Source organism: Lytechinus pictus, chromosome 2 (genome assembly GCF_037042905.1).
Source record: "Lytechinus pictus isolate F3 Inbred chromosome 2, Lp3.0, whole genome shotgun sequence".
Lineage (NCBI taxonomy): Eukaryota > Metazoa > Echinodermata > Echinoidea > Temnopleuroida > Toxopneustidae > Lytechinus > Lytechinus pictus.
The window spans coordinates 34,446,869-34,468,392 of NC_087246.1; the positions used below are offsets into that span (position 1 = coordinate 34,446,869).

A 21,524-nucleotide genomic window follows, 5' to 3' on the forward strand; every position below is an offset into this window, starting at 1 on the left:
TAAAGTAATGAGGGAGTTGTACGTGTGTGACATCACAGATCTTGGTCGCATTGCCAATGGGAGGATCTGCATGGCATTAGTGATCTCAATATTCAAATGCTCATAACTTTCTTATTATTCATTCAATCTTCCTCAAACTTTCAACAATATGTTTCTTTGATTTTTCTCTTTGATATGGATTCAGCTGGTTTCAAGGGTTTCATTCTCCTTTAATGTTACACTTCAGAGAGAGAGAGAGAAAAGAAGATAAGGAATTCAGAGGAGGGGGCAAGAGGGAGAGGTGGGGGATAGGAAGAAAGAAGCTCCTTCTGCCTGGTAACGGGTCTAAGGACACTGGTGCCCCCTTGTGTTCCATAGCTTTTTCACCTTGTGTTTTCTTGTAAAGTTTGCAAATAGCTTGAAAGTATAAGCAGGCTCTGATATAAGATAAGGTAATGAAATGAAACTGGGTCTGGGGCGGCACCACAGTAAGACGGGGTAACCGCCTCCCCTTTTAAGTAGTGAAAAAAAGTACTGAAAACAAAAAATGAATCTTGGCCAAACGCATCTAGAATCCCCTCATTTTAAATCTACAAAAAGTATAACATCTCAGTTATGTCGTCTCCCCCATCAAAATATCTAGCCATGCCACCAACTGGAATGATTTTAGCAAAAAAGCAAGTCAGAATAAACCAGTTCGGAGTTCCGTTCGGCACCCGGGTCGGCATGATCAGAAGAAAGTAATTCGGACTAAAAGTGCATGGTTTAATATCTAATGAGATAAGCACGAACTTTGATGTCTTAGTTATTCATATATTCTTTTTTATTTTGTTTCTCATTAGATCCACAAAAAACAACAATGCGTCCACTAGCGACTGGTATTTCACATTTGGCCAAATACATTGTTATATGTAAGGCATGCTTGCATACTATCTTGCTTTGAAATCTGTCAATCATAATGTAAAAAATGGAAGGTTATTTGACCAAAAATGCCCATGAGGTAATACCGAGCTGGTCTATTAAATTAAGCCACCCCGACCCTTTTTAATTGGTAATATGAAGGCATGTATATACTCATGCTTCGGGCAAAAAACAACGCAAAGAGAGCGCAATTTATCTACTTTTGTTCTTTTTACATATATTTGGTTACATCCCGTGGTAACCTTGTCGATCTGTCAGCAGATTACGAAGAATTGTCTACTTTTTTTTATGTGCGCGCGCTAAATTGCCCGCTGTAAAAAAACAAGATGTGAAAGTCACACTTGAGTGGCTTTTCATACTCTCTCGTATAAACAAAATCTTCAATGACACGGAAGATTGAGGTTGCCGTTAAGGAAAAAAAAACTGAGTTAAACTCTCTGTTCAAAGTCACATCTGCACGTATTGTTGACTGAAGAAGTTGCATGATTGTCGAGAATCATCTGATATTCGAAGTGAATTCCTGGTGAGTTCCAGTCGTCATTAGCGAACTTTAGTCCAGTGGCAGTGTCAGTGGCAGTGTCAGTGGCAGTGCTAACCCAGGGAGCTCCGGCCCGCGCAGCGGGCCGGAGCTCCATGGGTTATGGCAGTGCCTGCCCGACCAAGACGCTGTCGCGAAGTGCACGGGGTCTTCGGGGTGTGTCAACTGGGGCCGATTGCACGAAAGGGTCTTTCCAAGGACCGTCTTTCGTGTCGCCCATCCTTTATGATGCGCTGTAACTTATGCGGGATATTTCTGAAATGTATGATAAACGAATAAAATTTGTTAGCTAGCATTTAAATCAATTTGTAATTGTATACAATTTAATGATATATCACATCATTGTATAAACAAAGATTTTGTTTACTTTGGCGGATGGATAAAATATGTTTGCAGGTGATTTATTTGAAATGCGTTTCACATGGCGCATCATAATAAATGGGCGACACGAAAGACAGTCCTTGCAAAGACCCTTTCATGCAATCGGCCCCTGATTCTTCCGCACGTTTATTTGCTGGCGGCGGTACACGCGTATGGTAGTATAGTCACGTATTGTATTACCGGACACTATTATGATTCCAGACGCGCATATTACTGCGTTCTAAAACAAATTCATACCGTAAGACTTCCGCAATTCAATTTCACAGAGCAATACATTACATAGAACAAGATGCAAAAACAAGGCGAAAAATCCAACTTTTACCTAATTTAATTATCTCTAAAAATGACAGAAAATGCTTAAAATATCATATAACATAGTTTTGTATTAACAATTGATATATTTTCTAACGGAAATATGGGCCTGATTTGCCGAATTTCAATCTCGTCCACTCCTTCGATCGAATGATGAGGTGTGGTGTATTGTGGGTGATCGTCGATGGCTAGTTCTCAAGGTACCCATGCGCGAGGTTAACCGTGAGTAGATCGGCAGCGCATCGATAGAACTTGATGAGCGTCACGATACGAACGCGAACATATTATTGGAAAGTGCCATGGAACATGCAGCTAACAAGATAAAATAAAATAAGTTATCAAACATGAATTTATTACCAACATCCGCTCAGATTCGATATAAAAAAGCAAATAATACTTAGATTAAATTTACTCATGATATGATATAAGAACTTAGAATTTACTCATGATATGATATAAGAAGAAAAAAATCACACAAATTTGCTCTTACATCATTTAATCAAGGATATCTTTACCCGTCCGGCGCGCGTCCGGAATCATGATGTAATTTGTCGCGCACGAAAATAATTTTTTTTTGTGGAGGGGTATGCGGCAAGTGCGATGCAAAGAAAATGGTTGGTAAATATAAAATAATTTTATCATATTCATAATTTCCATAATATTTGGAATAGCAAGTGTGAATTTTTCTTGATTGTATTTCCTCTAGTTGTCATTTTTGAAGCACTGAAATGAAGGTGTCCGGCAATAGGATACACTGCCATACTTGTATTAAGTTGTAGTACCGGTATATATACTCTGTAGGTTTAATTAAGCCAGGGAGTCGACCGTGCAAAACGAGGGAGACACAGTACTGGGGTAGATTGGGGTCTCAATAGTAATCAAAATAAAATGTGGAAACAGAAATTTATGCACTTACCACGATTATGGATGAAGGTCTATCGTGAAAAATTTACAAATCCTGACAAGTGACATCGAGGCACGCCACAGACTGGAACCTCAAAAAACCGAAAACTTCTGTCGCGATACCTCTCCTTCTTTCAATATTCATAACAAAATGGCCGATCGAGACCGGTACCGAGGCTGTAGTGTATGGCGCATGCGCGAATTTGGCCAAGTCTATGAATATTCATGAATGAGTAATGCCGGTCTGTGTTTACAAACAATACACGTGCCGAAATCCCCACATGTGAGCAAGATGGAGAAAATAATAAATGAAATTGAAAAAGAGTTGCTGCCCTTCCAATTAAGGGATGAGCAAAGGAAGATCCTTGCTCTCAGTTGTCAAACTCGAAAGAAAAAGCATATTCTGAAAATTCTCCCCACAGGTTATGGAAAAAGTGAATGCTTCGCACTTCATCATGTGATGAAAAGAAAGTTAAACAGTTTTAGCTTATATTTAGTTCTTTTTTTTGGGGGGGGGGTGGGACAGTGCCTCATAAATGTTTGTGAGAGAAACAGTGTTACATGCCCTTTCAAAGTTAGGAGACATCCAGTAACGTTTCCTTCTTTGCGTCTTGGTAAAAAAATTAAAAAAAAAAATAAATTACTAAAATTATCCCCTACTTATTATTGTTAGTAATTATATCTCCATCTTTAATTATTTAATTTTATTTAAATTTATTTGATTGTTTTTTCTGCATTCACAACATTCGTATAAAAAACATTTTTCATCACATAGTAAACATAATAAAATGGTTATAGATCTTTCTAATTCTATTCAAATTCCATTCCAAAATAAAATATGTTGCAAAGTTCCAACGTTAGATCCATGACCATGCAATTTTTCCGTAATCCATTCCGTAATTTCCTGTTAGTTTGTGTGTGTTCTGTAATAAAAGACTAATCGGCAATACAATCACGCTCTCCGGGGGGGGGGGGGGTACTTATTTTAAATGAATGATATGTATAGAGGTCTATGTGCCACTGTCAAGCTCAAGACCCCATTTTCAACCTAAATTTCTGTTCCAAAGCATAACCAATTTAGAAAGCAGTAGAAAATTCCTATTATATCGTTCCGCAGACCCTCAAACTGTGGTTCCTCATTCCAGTGTGCCCCCATCATGAAAATGATGAAATACTCAGCCGGTCGGCACGGCTAGCTCGATTGGCGCTTGGCTCCCCACGCCTTGCTCCGATACTAACGCTTAGCTTGTAGCTAGTCCGATCTAGGATGATGCACCTTACACAACTGCTACATAGAGTGATGAATGGGCTTCTCTGCAAGCTAATTAGTTCAGGAGACCCGGCCCAATTTTCTGATATTGTCATTTCCAGAGACCCTATTTTAAGACCAAGGTTTAGCTCCAGAGCCCCCTATTTTCGACTTTGGTGTGGTACATAGGTGCTCTCCCTCCCGGGCACTCACTATACTAGTTTCAAGGGAAGGTTTCTCTGTAATGAGCACAAAAATACCTATAATTGGTATCCAAAATGTTCTTCTTTTTGTGAGTCTCTTGATTTAATTGGGTTAAGAGTTTATAGCTTATCAGTTTCAACAACTTATTATCTCTTCAAATCTAAGAAACTATTTTTACCACTATAACTCCTCAAACTTATTTTTTCAGACTTAGAAAGAATATGGACCTAATTCATGAAACTTGGACAAGGGTAATCAAGTATTACTGAACATCCTGCCTGAGTTTGAGGTTACATGACCAAGGTCAAAGGTCATTTAGGGTCAATGAACTAAGACCATGTTGGAGGAATCAATATCGAATCTTAAGCAAGGTTCAGTTTTTGAAATGTGGTCATAACTTTGAAAGTACACTTGTATATGGACCTAGTTCATAAAACTTAGACATAAGGGTAATAGTGTATCACTGAAGATCCTGCTTGAGTTTCAGGTCACAAGATTAAGGTCAGAGGTCATTTAGGGTAAAAAAAACTTTGGTAATGTTGGGGGTATTTGTGGAATTGTCATAATTTTAAAAGTTTATGGATCTACATGTAGTTAATGAAACTTGAGGACATAAGTGCAGCAATGTATCCCTGAGGCTTAATACCCTGTGCGCATTTCAGGAACATGGCAAAGATCAAAGGTCAATGAACTCTGGCCATGTTGGGAGTATGTGTTGAATTAGCATCATAACTTACAAAGTTTATGGATCTAGCTCATTAAACATCGACATAAGGGTAATCAAGTATGAATGATTGTTTTGCACATGTCTTAGGTCACATGATCATGATCAAAGGTCATTTCGGGTCAATGGACATAATATTTTATTATCATATTAGTGTTTTCTTCTGTGATTAAAAAATTCATTAGCTGTTTTCAAAGGCAGCTCTGCTGCTATATCGAATTGCGTAATGCAGGCGAGACTGCCAGAGGCGTTCCACTTGTTTCTGCAAAATATCCTCTCCTGTTTTTCTATTTTTTTCTTAAAATGTTTGCAGATATGTTATGCAATTTACCAGTTGTTGTTGGTAAAACCTGTGTATTCCATCAATTTGTTGATAGATTACAAAGAATAGACTAAGTAAAAAATACAAACACAAATGCAAATATACATTACTGCAAATACACTAAATATTGCACAATGGAGTGAAATAGTAAGCCTTCACGTCTGTTTGACATCATTTCCAAAATCTTACAATCAATCATAAATATTAATTTTATCTCTTTACCCATCAGATCTGATACAACCAGTTTATAGCGATAGCGTGATAGAGTGCCCAATGAGAGGAGCAGCTGATAAAACCCATTCAAAAATGTCTCGAAAAAGAAAAATAGAGCAAATAGATCGGAAGCTCATGGAGACCTTGAAAATGTGTGCAGCCGAGAAAATTGGCCCGGAAGAGTTTCGAAGTTTAACAGCACCACTTCAAGCCATTCACAGTAAATGGAAGCGGAAAGAAAGAATTAATTCTCTCATTTTTCTTTCGGTGGTTGTGGTAGTTGTTGCAGTCCTTTACCAGGTTCAAGCTACTGCTGATTTCATATCGGCTGTGGCAAAGGTGGGAATGGTCAAATTGGTAAGTAGAGAGATTCAACTTTGGCCCATAACTAGAATACTTGCAAGAAAGAAGGGGGGGGGTAGGCTTTTAATTGTAGTGAGTAGTGACCATATTTGTGGGAGAACATCCCTTCAAGCTTTCATGTTGTATTGGCAGTTGGCACAACCATAGAATGATCAATATTTGCTACAAGTTGCCCTTGACTGTGGTAAAATGTAAAATCAAGAATGTGCTAGTAGTCCGGGTTATAACTGAGCAAGGTGCCACTTGGAGAAGGAGAAATTTTCATATAGTGCCTCTAGACCAGTTTTTTATGCTGAATATGAATATATGAGGTAAACAGGCTGTATCCTGAAAATTAACCTGTGAGGGCGCTTTTTTCAAAATGGCCGCCATATTTTCCGAGAATTTGAATTTTCGTACATAGATTTTGACATAAGCATTCAATTGCCATAAAATTAGTGTCATATGAAAGCCAAATAAATTCCCTACAATTTGGTACTATTTATAGGGGATAAGTAGGTCATTTGGCTGAGATTTTAAGTAGAAAACTGATTTTTTTTTGGGTAATTTTTTCCCCAAAATTTAAAATTTTACAAATACATGATTTTACATAATTCTATGAAAAATTAATCAATTACAGTCCGACCTCTCTTATCCGGACACGTTGGGACCAGCACCAATCCGGATAAGGGATTTATCCGGATCTGGGAGACCCAATATTAAATACATGCAGCTGCTGCCTCCCCAACATTAACGGCGGTAGCTACACGTTATTTATTGTAGTGGGCATACAGACAGTATTCACTGCTGTGTCAGTGCAAATTATAGGCGGTATTTTTACAGAAATGAAATCGATCGATGGCCAAAACTGTTGGATAGTTTACCTGCTAAAATGATTGAGCATACCTCGAAAGAGAATGAAAGTTTTACAATTAGATCATCGCGGTGGGTATCGCAGCTTTCCAATGTCAGCCATTGTTATACTGACTGTAGGCTCAAACATGATAGATGGCGCTGTCCGTATTGCAGCCTAGCGTTAGCTAGCGAGACACGCATTGTTTTTCCCGGGAAACGAAAAGAGAACGTGATGAAATGTTTGCGCTGTGCCCTGATTTACTGGAAAATTATCCTGCCTAAATTCTTTCAGTGATTTTCATGAACAATAATGTTGTAGGTAGACTATATTGGAAAATAATTAATATATGTAATCAAAGTGAGTGTGCGCATAGGATTGAGTTTAGATTGAAATCTCATTTCCTCACATACTAGATTGAATTGAAAAAAAAAAAAAATCTCGGCAAATGTGCGTCCGGATAATAGAGAGATCCGGATAAGGGGAGGCCGGATAAGAGAGGTCGGACTGTACCTTGAAATGTTCCTGAAAACTTTATTGATATACTATTATCATGTGGATGAAATTCCAACTCTGTATCATTCTTTTTAGCAAATTTATAAGGTATCAAACTTGAATACTTCAATTTCAGAAATGTCGCTTTTTGTATGCATTTCCATAGATTAATACGTATAACATGTATAATACATGTATGTATAATACATGTATGTATAATGTATAGGTAAAACTTAAATGCTATTATCTCCGCTAGTTAATCACTTGCAGAGTTAAGAGTAGGCTTTTCTCTATCAGCTAAATAAAACAAAATGTTGGCACATCGAAGCCTAACATTTTCAGGGGGTGGGGGTGTCGAAATCCTCCCCCCCCCCCCCCCCGTTGCTATATCATGTTGTTGTATATTATTGCCTATTTGTTAGAAAAATAACTGTTTTTTGGAGCACCCATTGAGGCAAAAGGCATTTCTGTTATACAGTACATCCACTTTAATTACTTTAAAACCACTTGGAGAGGAAAAGAGTAGGCTTTGTTCTACCAGCTACATCAACAGAAGTAGCACATCGAAGCCTACCCCTCTCGGGGGGGGGGGGGGGCTGTGGAAGTCACCCCTCCCCTTTTGCTTATTGCTAATTTATTTGGAAATTCACCATTTTAGACCCAACATTGAGGCAAAAAAGCGTTTGTGCTTTATTTTTTATTTCATTGATTTGAAAAATCAGAGTTCGTTCTACCAGCTACATAAATAAACGCAGCACATCGAACGCTAGCACTCTCAGGTGCTGTCTAAGTCACCCCACCCCCTCCTCTTTATCATGTATATTGCCTATTTATTGGCAATTTCACCATTTTGGATCACCCATTGACATGATTGAGGCATAAGGGCATTTTTACTATATATCATACTGCCAATTTTATTTTCTTACTATTACTTGGAGAGGAAAGCATGGGCTTTGGTATATCAGCTACACATTATTAAGAAGCGCTTGCACATCGAAACCTAGCCCTCTCAGGGGCTGTCTTAGTCAACCTCTCCCCCTCTATATTATGTTTATTGCCTGTGTATTGGAAATTACACCATTTTAAATCACCCATTGAGGCAAAAGGGCATTCTACAGCCAATTTTATTTTCTTGCAATGACTTGGATAGGAAAGAGTAGGCTTTGCTCTATCAGCTATATATAAACAAGTGCTGGCAAATAAAAGCCTACCCCACCGGGATGCAGTTGAAATCACCCCATGCCTTTTGCATTATTGCATATTTATTGAAAAATTCACCATTTTGAAACCCCCATTTAGGCAAAAAGGCATTTCTGATTTATAGTTCTTCCACTTTTACTGCCTTGAAACCACTTAGGGAGGAAAGAATAGGTTTTGCTTTATCAGCCAAATATAAAGAAGTGCTGGCAAATGAAAGCCTACCCCCTCCGGGTGGCTGTTGAAATCACCCAATCCCTTTTTCATTATCGCCTATTTATTGGAAAATTCACCATTTTGGAGCCCCCATTTATGCAAAAAAGCGTTCTGATATATAGTTCTACCACTTTTACTGCCTTGAAACCACTTAGGGAGGAAAGAATAGGTTTTGCCTTATCAGGCACATATAAAGAAGTGCCGGCAAATAAAAGCCTGCTCCCTTCAGGGGACTGTCGAAATTACTCCCCCCCCCCTCTTGAAATTCACCATTTTGGAGCCCCCATTGAGGCAAAAAGGCATTTCTGATAATATAGTTCTGCCTTTTTTCACCCCTTGAAACCAATTGGAGAGAAATGAATAAAGGCTTTGCTTTAAACAGCTACATATAAAGACATGCTCGAAAATAAAAGCATATCCCCATGAGAGGGCTGTTGAAATCACCCCGCCCCTTTTTCATTATTGCTTACTTATTTGAAATTCACAATTTTGGAGCCCCCATTGAGGCAAAAAGGTGGTTCTGATATATAGTTCTGCCACTATTACCGCCTTGAAACTACTTGGACAGGAAAGAGTAGGCTTTCCTCTATCAGCTATTATAAAGAAGTGGCTCTATACCACAAACACATTTTTTGCCTCAATGGGGCTCCAAAATGGCGAGTTTTCCAATGAATTGGCAAAAAATCGTAAAAAAGGTGGGGTAACATCTATAGTCCCCTGAAGTGGGTCAGGCTTCGATATGGCAGCAATTCGACATATATAGCTGAAAGAGGGGAATCTACTCTCCAAACTCTTCCTCTCCAAATGGTTTCAAGAAAATGAAATCTGGTGTTTATACAGCAGAAGTGCATATTGCCTCAATGGGGGCTCACAAATTGTGAGTTTTCAAATAATTAGGCAATAATGCAAAAGGGGTGGGACGGTTTGACAGCCGCCCGGATGGGTAAGCTTCAATGTGCCAGCACTTCTTTATAGGTAGCTGATAGAGCAAAGCATATTCTGTCCTCCTTAATTGGTTTCAAGGCAGTAAAAGTGGCAGAACTATATATCAGAGATGCCTTTTTACCTCAATGGGGGCTCAAAAATTGTGAATTTTCCAATAAATAGGCAATAATGCAAAAGGGGGAGGGGGTGATTTCAACAGACCCCAGAAGGGGGTAGGCTTTTATTTGCCAGCACATCTTTATAGCTGATAAAGCAAAGCCCATTCTTTCCTCTCTATGCGATTTCAAGGCAAAAAAGTGGCAGAACTATATATCAGAGACGCCTCTTTGCTTCAATGGGGGCTCCAAAATGGTGAATTTTCAACAAGTAGCCAAATACCAAAAATTAGTGGGGTAGTTTTTACAGCCGCCTGAATTTGCCAACACGTCTTTATATGGAGCTAATAGAGCAAAGCCTACTCTTTCCTCTCCAAGTCATTGCAAGAAAATAGAATTTGGTGTACTACATAGTAGAAACGCCCTTTTGCCTTAATGAGTGATAAAAAATTGTGAATGTCCAATAGATAGTCAAATACCGAAAATTGGTGAGGTAAATTCTACAGCCCCCGAACATTTTGAAGGGGATAGGCTTCGATTTGCCAACACTTCTTTACAGCTGATAGAGCAAAGCCTACTCTTTCTTCTCCGAGTCATTGCAAGAAAATAAAATTGGCTGTACTATATAGTAGAAACGCGCTTTTGCCTCAATGGGTGATATAATGGTGAAATATCTAGCTGGTAGAACGAACTCTACTTTTTCAAATCAATGAAATAAAAAATAAAGCACAAACGCTTTTTTGCCTCAATGTTGGGTCCAAAATGGTGAATTTCCAAATGAATTAGCAATAAGCAAAAGGGGAGGGGTGACTTCCACAGCCCCCACCCCCCCCCCCCCCCCCCCCCCCCGGAGAGGGGTAGGCTTCGATGTGCTACTTCTGTTGATGTAGCTGGTAGAACAAAGCCTACTCTTTTCCTCTCCAAGTGGTTTTAAAGTAATTAAAGTGGATGTACTGTATAACAGAAATGCCTTTTGCCTCAATGGGTGCTCCAAAAAACAGTTATTTTTCTAACAAATAGGCAATAATATACAACATGATATAGCAAGGGGGGGGGGGAGGACTTCGACACCCCCACCCCCAGAAAATGTTAGGCTTCGATGTGCCAACATTTTGTTTTATGTAGCTGATAGAGAAAAGCCTACTCTTAACTCTGCAAGTGATTAACTAGTGGAGATAATAGCATTTAAGTTTTACCTATACATTATACATACATGTATTATACATGTTATACGTATAAATCTATGGAAATGCATACAAAAAGCGACATTTCTGAAATTGAAGTATTCAAGTTTGATACCTTATAAATTTGCTAAAAAGAATGATACAGAGTTGGAATTTCATCCACATGATAATAGTATATCAATAAAGTTTTCAGGAACATTTCAAGGTAATTGATTAATTTTTCATAGAATTATGTAAAATCATGTATTTGTAAAATTTTAAATTTTTGGGAAAAAATTACCACAAAAAAAATCAGTTTTCTACTTAAAATCTCAGCCAAATGACCTACTTATCCCCTATAAATAGTACCAAATTGTAGGGAATTTATTTGGCTTTCATATGACACTAATTTTATGGCAAGTGAATGCTTATGTCAAAATCTATGTACGAAAATTCAAATTCTCGGAAAATATGGCGGCCATTTTGAAAAAAGCGCCCTCACAGGTTAATTTTCAAGATACAGCCTGTTTACCTCATATATTCATATTCAGCGTAAAAAACTGGTGTTGAAGCACTATATAAAAATTTCTCCTTCTCCAAGTGGCACCTTGCTCAGTTATAACCCGGACTATAGAGCCTACAGGTTATTTTGAAGATTTTTTTTTTAATTAAAGAAAAGTAATTGATTCTTGCTTCATGCAGATCAAATGAGCTAAAGGATACCTTACAACTAAAAATATCTTCGTTAAAAAATTGTTTGATTTGTGAATATAACTTTTAAGAAGATATTAGAACAGGAATTAAAAACTCGCAGAAACTTTGAAATGAGTGGCCTCAATATCCACTCTTGAAAATGATGCACTATGTTTTATTAATCCGGTTGACTGATTTTTTTTTTTTTTCATTTGATATCCCTTTGAGATTGCGGTATGCATGATTGTTAGTAAATTCGATTTTATTCAAAAATGTAAATAATTTATTATTTGCGTGTAAACAGTTGGTGAATACGTGCAAGATTACTCTGACCAAGTAATGTGCTCATAACTTTTTATTTAAAACTTGGGTCAGTATTAGTGTTGCATGTATGTTTAAAGAAGTTGATATAATGTGTAAACTTATTAATATTTATATATTTTAGGTGTTGCCCTACTGGGACTGGACGACAATCCATGCAAGGAACTGTCTCTTTGAAAACCCATACCAGTCTTATGGGGGGATCACAGAGGAAGATTGCAAGGTAAAGGTTTTTTTGTTTTTTGGTAGGTCTATCTTAAGTTGTTTGTGCAAGGTCAAAGGTCAAAAGTCATATTAACATTTTCTTGCTCACATAATAAGTTATTTCTTTTAAGAGCTTTGAAAGTCTTATGGAGAAATCAGAGGATAGTTTATGAGGTAAAGGATGCCTGATTTTTCTTTTACTTTGTAGCTACTAGGTCAAAGGCATGTCATCCTGAAAATTGCTTGTTTTTGTGCTAATTGAAGTCTTTGAAGATGGACCAACTTTAATCTTGGCTAATGCATGCACATCAGATAATTTGGTCAACATGTCAAAATTAACAGCCTAGAGATTGAAATTCTTTGTCTTAGTATTTTTGGTACTATACTCTGACCTTGACACTTTTTAGGGAGACATTCATTGTAAAATTGAAATTTTAAAAAAGTGTGTGCAGTGTATGAATTGAAAGCTGTGTTAGCTAGTGTTAGAGTTTCATATACATGTACTTGAAAACGATCCAGCAGGCCCTTTTCAATCATTTCCTAAGGAGCCTGATGGCATTCTAGGAAGCAATTGGCCACCAAGCTCCTCATTAAAGTTAAACCCTGCAAATTATGTCCAGTGGATGGTGCACTCCAATGGTTATGTTTTGTGATCCTATGCAGCCTTTAGCCAGTCTGTCAACGGTGGAGAGAGCTGAAAATATTAGCCAGGATGCCGTGACAGATGATCATCTCTTCATTGCTGTCCCTATAATTGTGACAGATGCAATGAAAACATGGAAGCTTGTCAAAGATGTGGATTTTGATTTAGATTACATCTCTAAGGTATGTGCTTTGAGAGTTAGAAAGGATTGTGAAGGTTTCAAATGAAAAAAAAAACCCTCAAAATCCCGTGAGAGTGTTTATTTCTGGAGATTTTAGTATAGAATTTAATCAAGAAAAAACAAAATGTTTTGTGATTTTATCAAATCATGTTTAGGAAATATATCTTCCAAATATTTGTCTTGATTTTCACATGAAACTTGTGAGAAAGGATTGTGAAGGTTTAAATGTAAAAAAAAATCTCAAAAATTTCATGAGAGTGTATGTTTCTGGAGTTAGTATACATTTATTCAAGAAAATACAGTAGGCCTATGTTTTATGATTTTATCAAATCACGTTTTTGGAAATATCCTCTTCCAAATATTTGTCTTGATTTTTTTACATGAACAAGATCTCCTTGATTTGGATTATGGGGAATGAAATTTACAAAGATAGCATGGAAATAGATTGATCAATCAAAATAAAGATTTCTTAACAAAGAAAGTGGGTGGTATCATTAAAATCCAAGTTCATATCTCCAGAGACCAAACATGAATTTAGTAAACATTTCTTTAGAATAACTAGTGATGATTTTACTCATTTAATATTCCTGACAGAAATTAGAATTCATTATTCACCAAATAATTCATTGATTGATTGGATAAGTTGTTTTGTTTACAAATAGCGAATAGGCATGAGTGTGATGGTGCTAGATTTTGCATGAGGTGAACGCAAGATGCTCTATTTAACGAAGCGTAGCCAAGTTGAATAGAGTGTCTCAGTCTTTTTGCACAAATAAGAATATTTGCTATTTGTGTTGTACAACGCCTCGGAAGTTAGCGAAAATACAAACTATTGATTTTTCCCTAGGTTTGTTAAGGAAAATGAGAAAGATGATTGAGATAAAAAAGCAAAATCCTTTAAACGCGCATCTGATTTGCAGCACCAATGCGCATTTCACCAGTAAGCCCTAGCTATGCGCAATGCACTTGCATTTATTTACTTAACTCGATGAACTGAATGTATTGTGACGTCAGACCGTGCAACAGTATACAAAAAGCGAATAGGCATGAGAGCGATGGTGCGAGATTTCGCATGAGGTGAAAGAAAGATGCTCTATTCAACGAGTCGTTAGCTGAGTTGAATAGAGCGTTTCTTTCTTTCACCGAATGCGAAATCTCGCACCATTGCACGAATAAGAATATTCGCGATTTGTGTTGTACAACGCCTCGGAATATAGCGAAAATATTAAAAAAACAAAGAATTTATCCCGATAGTAATTTATGAAAAGGGAGCAAAAATACTGAAAGCGGAAAGCAAAATCCCACAAGCACACATGACCTTGGGCAGCAGGCTTATACGCGCATTGAACCTTCATTTTTACTGAGCACAATGAATTAAATCGTATTGTGACGTCACCTCCTATAGCCGTGCAACGGTACATTTTGGATGGTATGTCTTTTGTGCAACGGTACAAATGTTTGACATTCAGCCTCCCATTTGCTCGCGAACAACAAGCTAAGTAGGCGTTGTACAATACATTATGGGTGGTTGTGTGCAACGGTACAAATATTTGACATACAGCCTCTCATTTGCCTGCATACAACAAGCCAAGTAGGCGTTGTACAATGGGTTTTAGTTGATCAGGTTTAACAATGTAACACTTTGATGGTTGGTAACTATATGAAAAAGAAATACTCACTTGGCTTTGGTCAGTTCATTCTTTCGGAGCTAGATGGTCATATGTGAACATTTTTTTTTTCTACAGCTCTACACTGATGATCCTGTTTTATCAGAGACGTCTGTGTGCAGTGTTTCAGGACTAGACATGGCTTCAACATTGCAAGGCTTCTTCCAAAAGATGCATACATTAGATCATTTCCAAGTTCATTGGTAAGATCTCAATTAAAGTTAATTCTATCTATCTTCTGTTCTTCTGTCACTGATATTTATCTTTTCATCTTTTTCAAAACTTTAAAGGCAGTCCTGGGTCGTGTAACACAAAGGTTAGCGATTGAATGTACGCTTGATTTTCATGATTGAGTGTACACTGTAGTCAATGCAATCAATCATAAAAAAATGTTCTACAATGATTGCTAGGCTTTGTGTTCCAGAATTCAAAATCGAAATCCCTAATTCAGCTGCTTATTTAATCATAGTTACAACCCTTTCAAGTCAGATGGGAATGGCCTGAGTTTTAAAGCCAAGTGATCAGTTATTCATCAAGATATGAAATTCATGTTCTGTGATCTGATTGGTTCTGGGTTGGTGTTTTGAACAAAAGTGCTCATACTATGATTGCAAAATAATGTATTTGTTACACATCCCAGAATGTTCTTTTTCTAGATGTTTGTCATTACTATTGAATAAGTGATGATTTCTTTCTCAAAATGTCCTTAACCCATTGGAGTGCGTAGCTTCAGGAAAAGTAGGCCAGTCAGCACAGCGCGTTATCCATATTTTGGTTCAGATTAAAAAATGATGATAGCGAGTACAAGAACTAGATTTTATACGCCCGTCCTACGCGACATATGGTATAACGCTCGATGTCCATTAACTTTTCTTTGTAAACGCGATAACTTTAGTTTAACTCAACCTACATGTAGGCTCATATAATTTGGTGTGTATGATCATGGACCTACCACAACTGGACATTCAACGAATCCCCTCCTTTGGACCCAAGACGGTCACCGCTAATCCTTCATTAACAATCGCGGACAGCTGAGGCTCGCCAACTATGCTGTAAATCACAAGCTGTCAGGTGATGGACAGGAGACTCATGCGTGTGCTGCTCCCGCATATTGCCATTTAATTCGTTCGTACACAATAGGCTCTTCCAAAAGCAATACAGTACAGCAGCGAATACTTTAATACATGTCTTTACATATGCCCACATTCGCAAAGTCTTCAAAACAACTGTGACAAATCGTTCTATTACGGCAAATTTCATCATGGAGGATTATTCTGATGTCAATATCGAAGAGTTAAAAGATTGGAAAGATCTTGATAATCCTGATGTGGGTGAGATCGGAATTTCTTCAACTGAAGTCCCTGATTTTGTAGGTGACAGCAGAAGCAAAGAACCGGCTTCAACAGCGTCAGCTGGTAAGTGCTATAATCACGTAGTCCCATGCACTGGTTTTCGTGCTGCTCTCTCGTCAAATACGAGGGGAGCTGAGTGAGGCTGAACTACAGTATAACTTTTGTTAAAGGGGAATCCAACCCAAATAAAAACTTGTTTTTAGAGGAAAAAGAAAAATCAGACAAGTTGAAAGGTGAAAGTTTGAACAATATCAGACAAACAATCAGAAAATTATGAATTCATAAAAGTTGTCAACATTGGTAATCACTTTACCTATGGAGACTTCAAATTGGTCACATATGTGATGTCATAGTGATGTAAGGCAAGGACTACTCTCCAATGTACTCCAGTACATTAAATGGCTTTACTTCAAATTATATTTTTCTTTCATGAGGACATGAAACAATATACTACTTGAGTTATCTTTAGATTACTGCCCCAGGGGAATGGGTACTTAGGAGAAAACCACAAATCCCTGATAATTAAGTACTGGCCTATGGAAAAGTTGTCCTTAATTGCCCCTTGTCATAATTTACTTACACAGATGCCAATTTTAAATCTCTATATTCTTAGGGATCTCAGTTTTAAAGCAGCCATATCTTTCTAATTGATTGTCTGATTTCTTTCAAACTTTCACCATTCTGTTTTATTTATTTTCCTCTTTTCCATCACAACATTTTATGACCAAGGCTGGATTCCCCTTTAATGTTATAGTGCTTGCTTGGTCTGGGAAATATCCAACACAAACTAGGTCTCAGCCCACGCACTTTGTTTACAAACGATATCTTAAAAAATATAATATGAATATTTGAACAGATTGTCTAACTCTAATTTGTGGTGAATTTTCTAAAGTAAAGATTTTATAGTGGTAGGGCCTAGTTAGAACCAGAAAACATGACAAAAATACATGTAACATTAAAACTGACTGAAGTCGAGAAGATGAATTGGTGGTCCCCAAGTCTGCGCACCTGATTTTAGTTAAGATTTAATAGGGGTATATGAATTTCTTTTTATTTCAAAAATCTTTCAATTGATAATGTTCCTATTATTATCATAAGTGTGGTTAGTGTGACAAATAATTATCATAAAAATTGGAAAGAAATATATGATTTTTTGGAAAAAAACCTCGGGCAGTAATTTTCAGATTGAACAAAAAATTGTCCATGTTGCGCACCCATTCACTTTGCATGCGATTCTGGGATTTTGAATTTGATGAGAGAGACTGCATTTTGAGGCCATCACAAGAAATGCCCAAATTTCATTATTTTCGCCAATTTTGAGTTAGATTTTTTAATAAACATCTTTCTTATATATTGCATTGCATGTGTAAAGTTTGTGTTCGTTGCGTATCTTCTTCTAGAATCACGCATATACGCATATGCACAGAAAATGAGGACTGCGCAGACTTTGGGGAACTTGTGCCATACTATTAGTCTTACTAGTATTCTAGCTAGGGTCTAGAACTAAATGAAAGTAGATTATCCTTCCCGATTGTAAGCAATGACTCTGGGAACGCGGGTCCCCGCCCTGGTTAGCTGGTAGCATCAGTGGGTTTGTAATGGTTGCATGCAATTGCACTGCTTCGTAGCACCTACAATAACTGCACTGGGGGGCATGCAATACCCATGAATATAATTTTGTCAAAGGGTAGACAAAACTTGTTTAGGGGTCATATTCTGGCAACAACTTGTTTCAGGGCCAAAATGTATTAATGAAGCCCGCGAAAATCTTGTTTAGGAGGTTATTTTGCACACAGAGAAAAACTCGTATAGGGGTGTTTGGAATGTGTACAGCGATACATGTACATTTGACTGCCCCCCCCCCCCCCGGCAATATACGGTGCTGTACTAATAATGAAGAAAAAACACTGTCTTTCCTTTCAATTGAAATGCTTTGCATTCATGTAGGAAGAACTTTGCCATAAAATAAATTCAATTATGTATGATTATTTTTTTTTTTGGGGGGGGGGATACTACATGTTTTATGAAATTAAGGTTTTAAATGCATGAATTATAGAATGGGCCCTCTGTATTGGATACTCAGGAAAAATTGACAGAATTGTTGATTATTTAGTTCTTTGTACTTCAATTGAACATGTACATGCCATTTTATTTTTCTTTTAAAGGGGTACTTCAGGCTAGGGATAAAATTATTTGAACAGATAAAGAAAAATCAGAAAAAACAAAACACTGAAAATTTGATGAAATCGGACAAGGAATAATAAAGTTATAACATTTTAAAGTTTGCATTTTGAAATGCACATCTTCATGAATATATAATGAACAAACTGATGATGTCATATCCCCACTTGTTCTTTTGTATTTTATTACATGAAATTATATAATTCAAATGTTGTCCACCTAGAATGAAAAATAATGGATCAACAACTGTATTGCTGTAGCTGATTTCATTATAAGGGAGACGTACCACACACACATGTACAAAAATATGAAATACATGTACTTAGTTAAAGGAAAGTGGGGATATGAAATCATCAGCCCACCTATACATGTATGTATTGAATGCTCATGTCGATGTGCATATGAATGTTTAGAAAGATTAATTATAAACTTTAATAAATTAATCAGGTTTTGATGAAATTAATAGCATTTGCTGGGTAAATTTTTCTCTATTTGTATAGATATAATTTCAGCCTGGAGTACCCCTTCAAAGAAATTTTGAAAAAAAAAAGTAATATTATCAGAGTGGTTTTTTGTATATGTATGTGACTAATTTTCTGTATATACTTCTTGTTGCATTCCCATTTTTCCAACAGCTCTCTTTCTCCTGCCAGCAGAGGCCAGGGAGGAGCTTGTAGCATCGAGAGGAGAAATACTACGGGGCATCCTAAATGGGGTCTCAAGTGACGACGAATTCCTGGGAAACCATGGTTACGGAGATGTAATCAAACTGGCTCAGCACATCCTTGCAACCCAATCTTTTGAGAGCCTCACCACGTATTTCGTTGATATGTTAGACTTAAATTGGAAAGCTTTTCCAACACCCCCATTGGTGCTATCCTACAGGAGCAATCCTTCACAAAGTTCCATGCCCCGAGACTGTCAAAAAAAAGGAGACGTGGGATACTTTCTTATCGGAAACGATTTGCAGCCACCAGCCATTTGTGCAGAACATTTTATACCAGCACGTACATGTACTTAAAAACTGTTGGAGTTCATCGTAGTACTAGTTGGAGGGCTGCAGAGTGCATGTCAGGAAACACCATGTAATCCAACTACACCTATAGTTGAAGCCAGTGAACATCATGCCCAGGTTCTGTGATATATTGCAGGATTTGTCCCGTATGCCCTGCTCAAGAGGTACAGAAGGTCGAAGCTCCAGCTAGCTAAAGCATACTCAGAAGTTTTGCAGAGCTGGAGATCCCGCGATGATGAGCAAACAGAATAGAGGCGGTCTCTTTAATGTCACTGATGGAAGTCTTAAAATTTTTCTGGGCACTTGAAAAAGCTTCTAAGGATTTTCTGCAGAAAGGCCGTTTAAGTTATTTTTGATAGATTTGCATTACCTCACTCTGGAAATACATGTACTGTATAAAGCGAAAGTAATGATATTTTAGATTTTCCATGAGAAACCAAACCATGCATTCCATTCCTGGAGCAGTTTATAAATTTTATTTCATATACATGTACATATGGATATTGGAAATGTTACACTGTGCTTGTGGCATCATCGACCTAATCATTTGCACCTTGCACATACATGCTCCTTCAGTGTTTCGTGTAACAACTCATGGATGAAATTTGTGTGAATTAACTATTGTTGTTTCAATTCTAAATTGTGTACCGGATCGGTATTGGAATGAAGTTAATATCATGGTTGACTAGAATACCCCTTTCCACTAAACTTTTGATTGTGTGATTTTGATGTGCTTGTGGAATAAGACACAATTATTCTCTGGCATGTTGGATGGCAAGTGGGAGGAATAGAGGTACAGTGTACACATACTCTGGGTTCCGTCAACTTTCTGTTGATCAAGCACAGTAAAAGTAGAAAGGTGCAAATTTATGGACTTTGACAAAATGCAGGGTAAATGAAGAGAAACATGCCACTTTTAATATGGTACAAAAGACAAAATTTTTAATGCAGTTCAACCTTACAGTACATGTATATACATGTAGTCATAATGTAATGGATACACCTCTAGAATTCTGATCTCCAAGGATCTTCATGTATGTATAACTTTTTGTGTGCATAAATGCAATTTTGAGATAAATGCATGATACTTGTACGTTTACATATACTGGTATTTACTTAAATATGATACTTTGATGTACATGCAGCATTCCTTATACAGATTATTCATGCAAAATTTTCTTCATTCAGATCACCAGTTTGATACACGTTTTACATAATCTTGTATGTACAATTTATGAATGCACGATACTTGTGTCTTGATACAGTAATTGTACAATAATAATATATTTTACTAATTATGTGGAAAATATTTAAGTACACATCTATTTGAAGAATGTATGCTTTCAGGATTGACATAGCAGAATACATGTAATGGACTGAAAATTCTGAGCATCTTCAGACTATCCTACATACATGTATTTGAAATTGTTTGTATGCATAAAGGTAAAATGATTACATGTATTGATGAGCGAATTTAATGCGAGAGTTTAATCTGTCTAACACCATTTACAAACAAAATGTTATTTCATTAAATTTTCATTTCTCATACACTTTAGCCCAAGTTATCTCAGACATAGAACTCTGCAAGTTTACTGATTTATTTCTGCTGTCTTTAAAACAAATTAATAAAAACCGACAGCAGTATTTTGTACATAACTGAACCACACTTAATGTCTCTATGTACCTGCACTTGTAGTTTTACAGAAAACATATGTAATAAATCATTGATACTGCAAAACTGAAATGAATGCATTTAAACACATTGACAAAGCCAAGCAACTTTACAGTTGATGTTGAATATGCAATTCCAGACTTCAGTTTCATTTCATCACAGACAAGGGTGACGTTTTTTATTGTAGTCTTTTTGTATGTTCATTTCATTTAGCATTTCCTGTATCTCACAATGTACCCCAGTCTTTGTATCAGCGAAATTGATGTATCTATTTAATGTTCCAATCGCGGGCAAAATCACGAACCCACTTTCTTTAAGTAGTTTATATGCAGCAGGGGATTTACTGTGAATAGCAATAGCCCCGCGAATGATGCCACCTCTTTTGTTTTCTGTCACTACTTTTGAGCGCCTTCATCTGCTGATCTTGCCATAAAACTTTGTGGCGATTCATCTTCCAGGAGTTTTTCAATTTCATCTGATGCATCCTCTACAACTTTTCCAATGCATTTGCCCCGTTCGTAATTGAAAACCAAACTCTCATCT

At 37.1% G+C, this 21,524-nt stretch overlaps 1 protein-coding gene across 1 annotated transcript; it reads left to right on the forward strand.

Moving 5' to 3' along the window:
• The first annotated feature begins 1,237 nt into the window (after positions 1-1,237).
• Positions 1,238-21,050, forward strand: LOC129272530 (uncharacterized). Its single transcript, XM_064115543.1, has 6 exons — positions 1,238-1,423; positions 5,763-6,103; positions 12,191-12,289; positions 12,934-13,095; positions 14,840-14,964; positions 18,930-21,050. Exons 2-6 carry the CDS (start codon positions 5,807-5,809, stop codon positions 19,018-19,020), a joined length of 774 nt encoding a protein of 257 aa, XP_063971613.1. The 5' UTR covers positions 1,238-1,423; positions 5,763-5,806; the 3' UTR covers positions 19,021-21,050.
• The last annotated feature ends 474 nt before the right edge of the window (positions 21,051-21,524 follow it).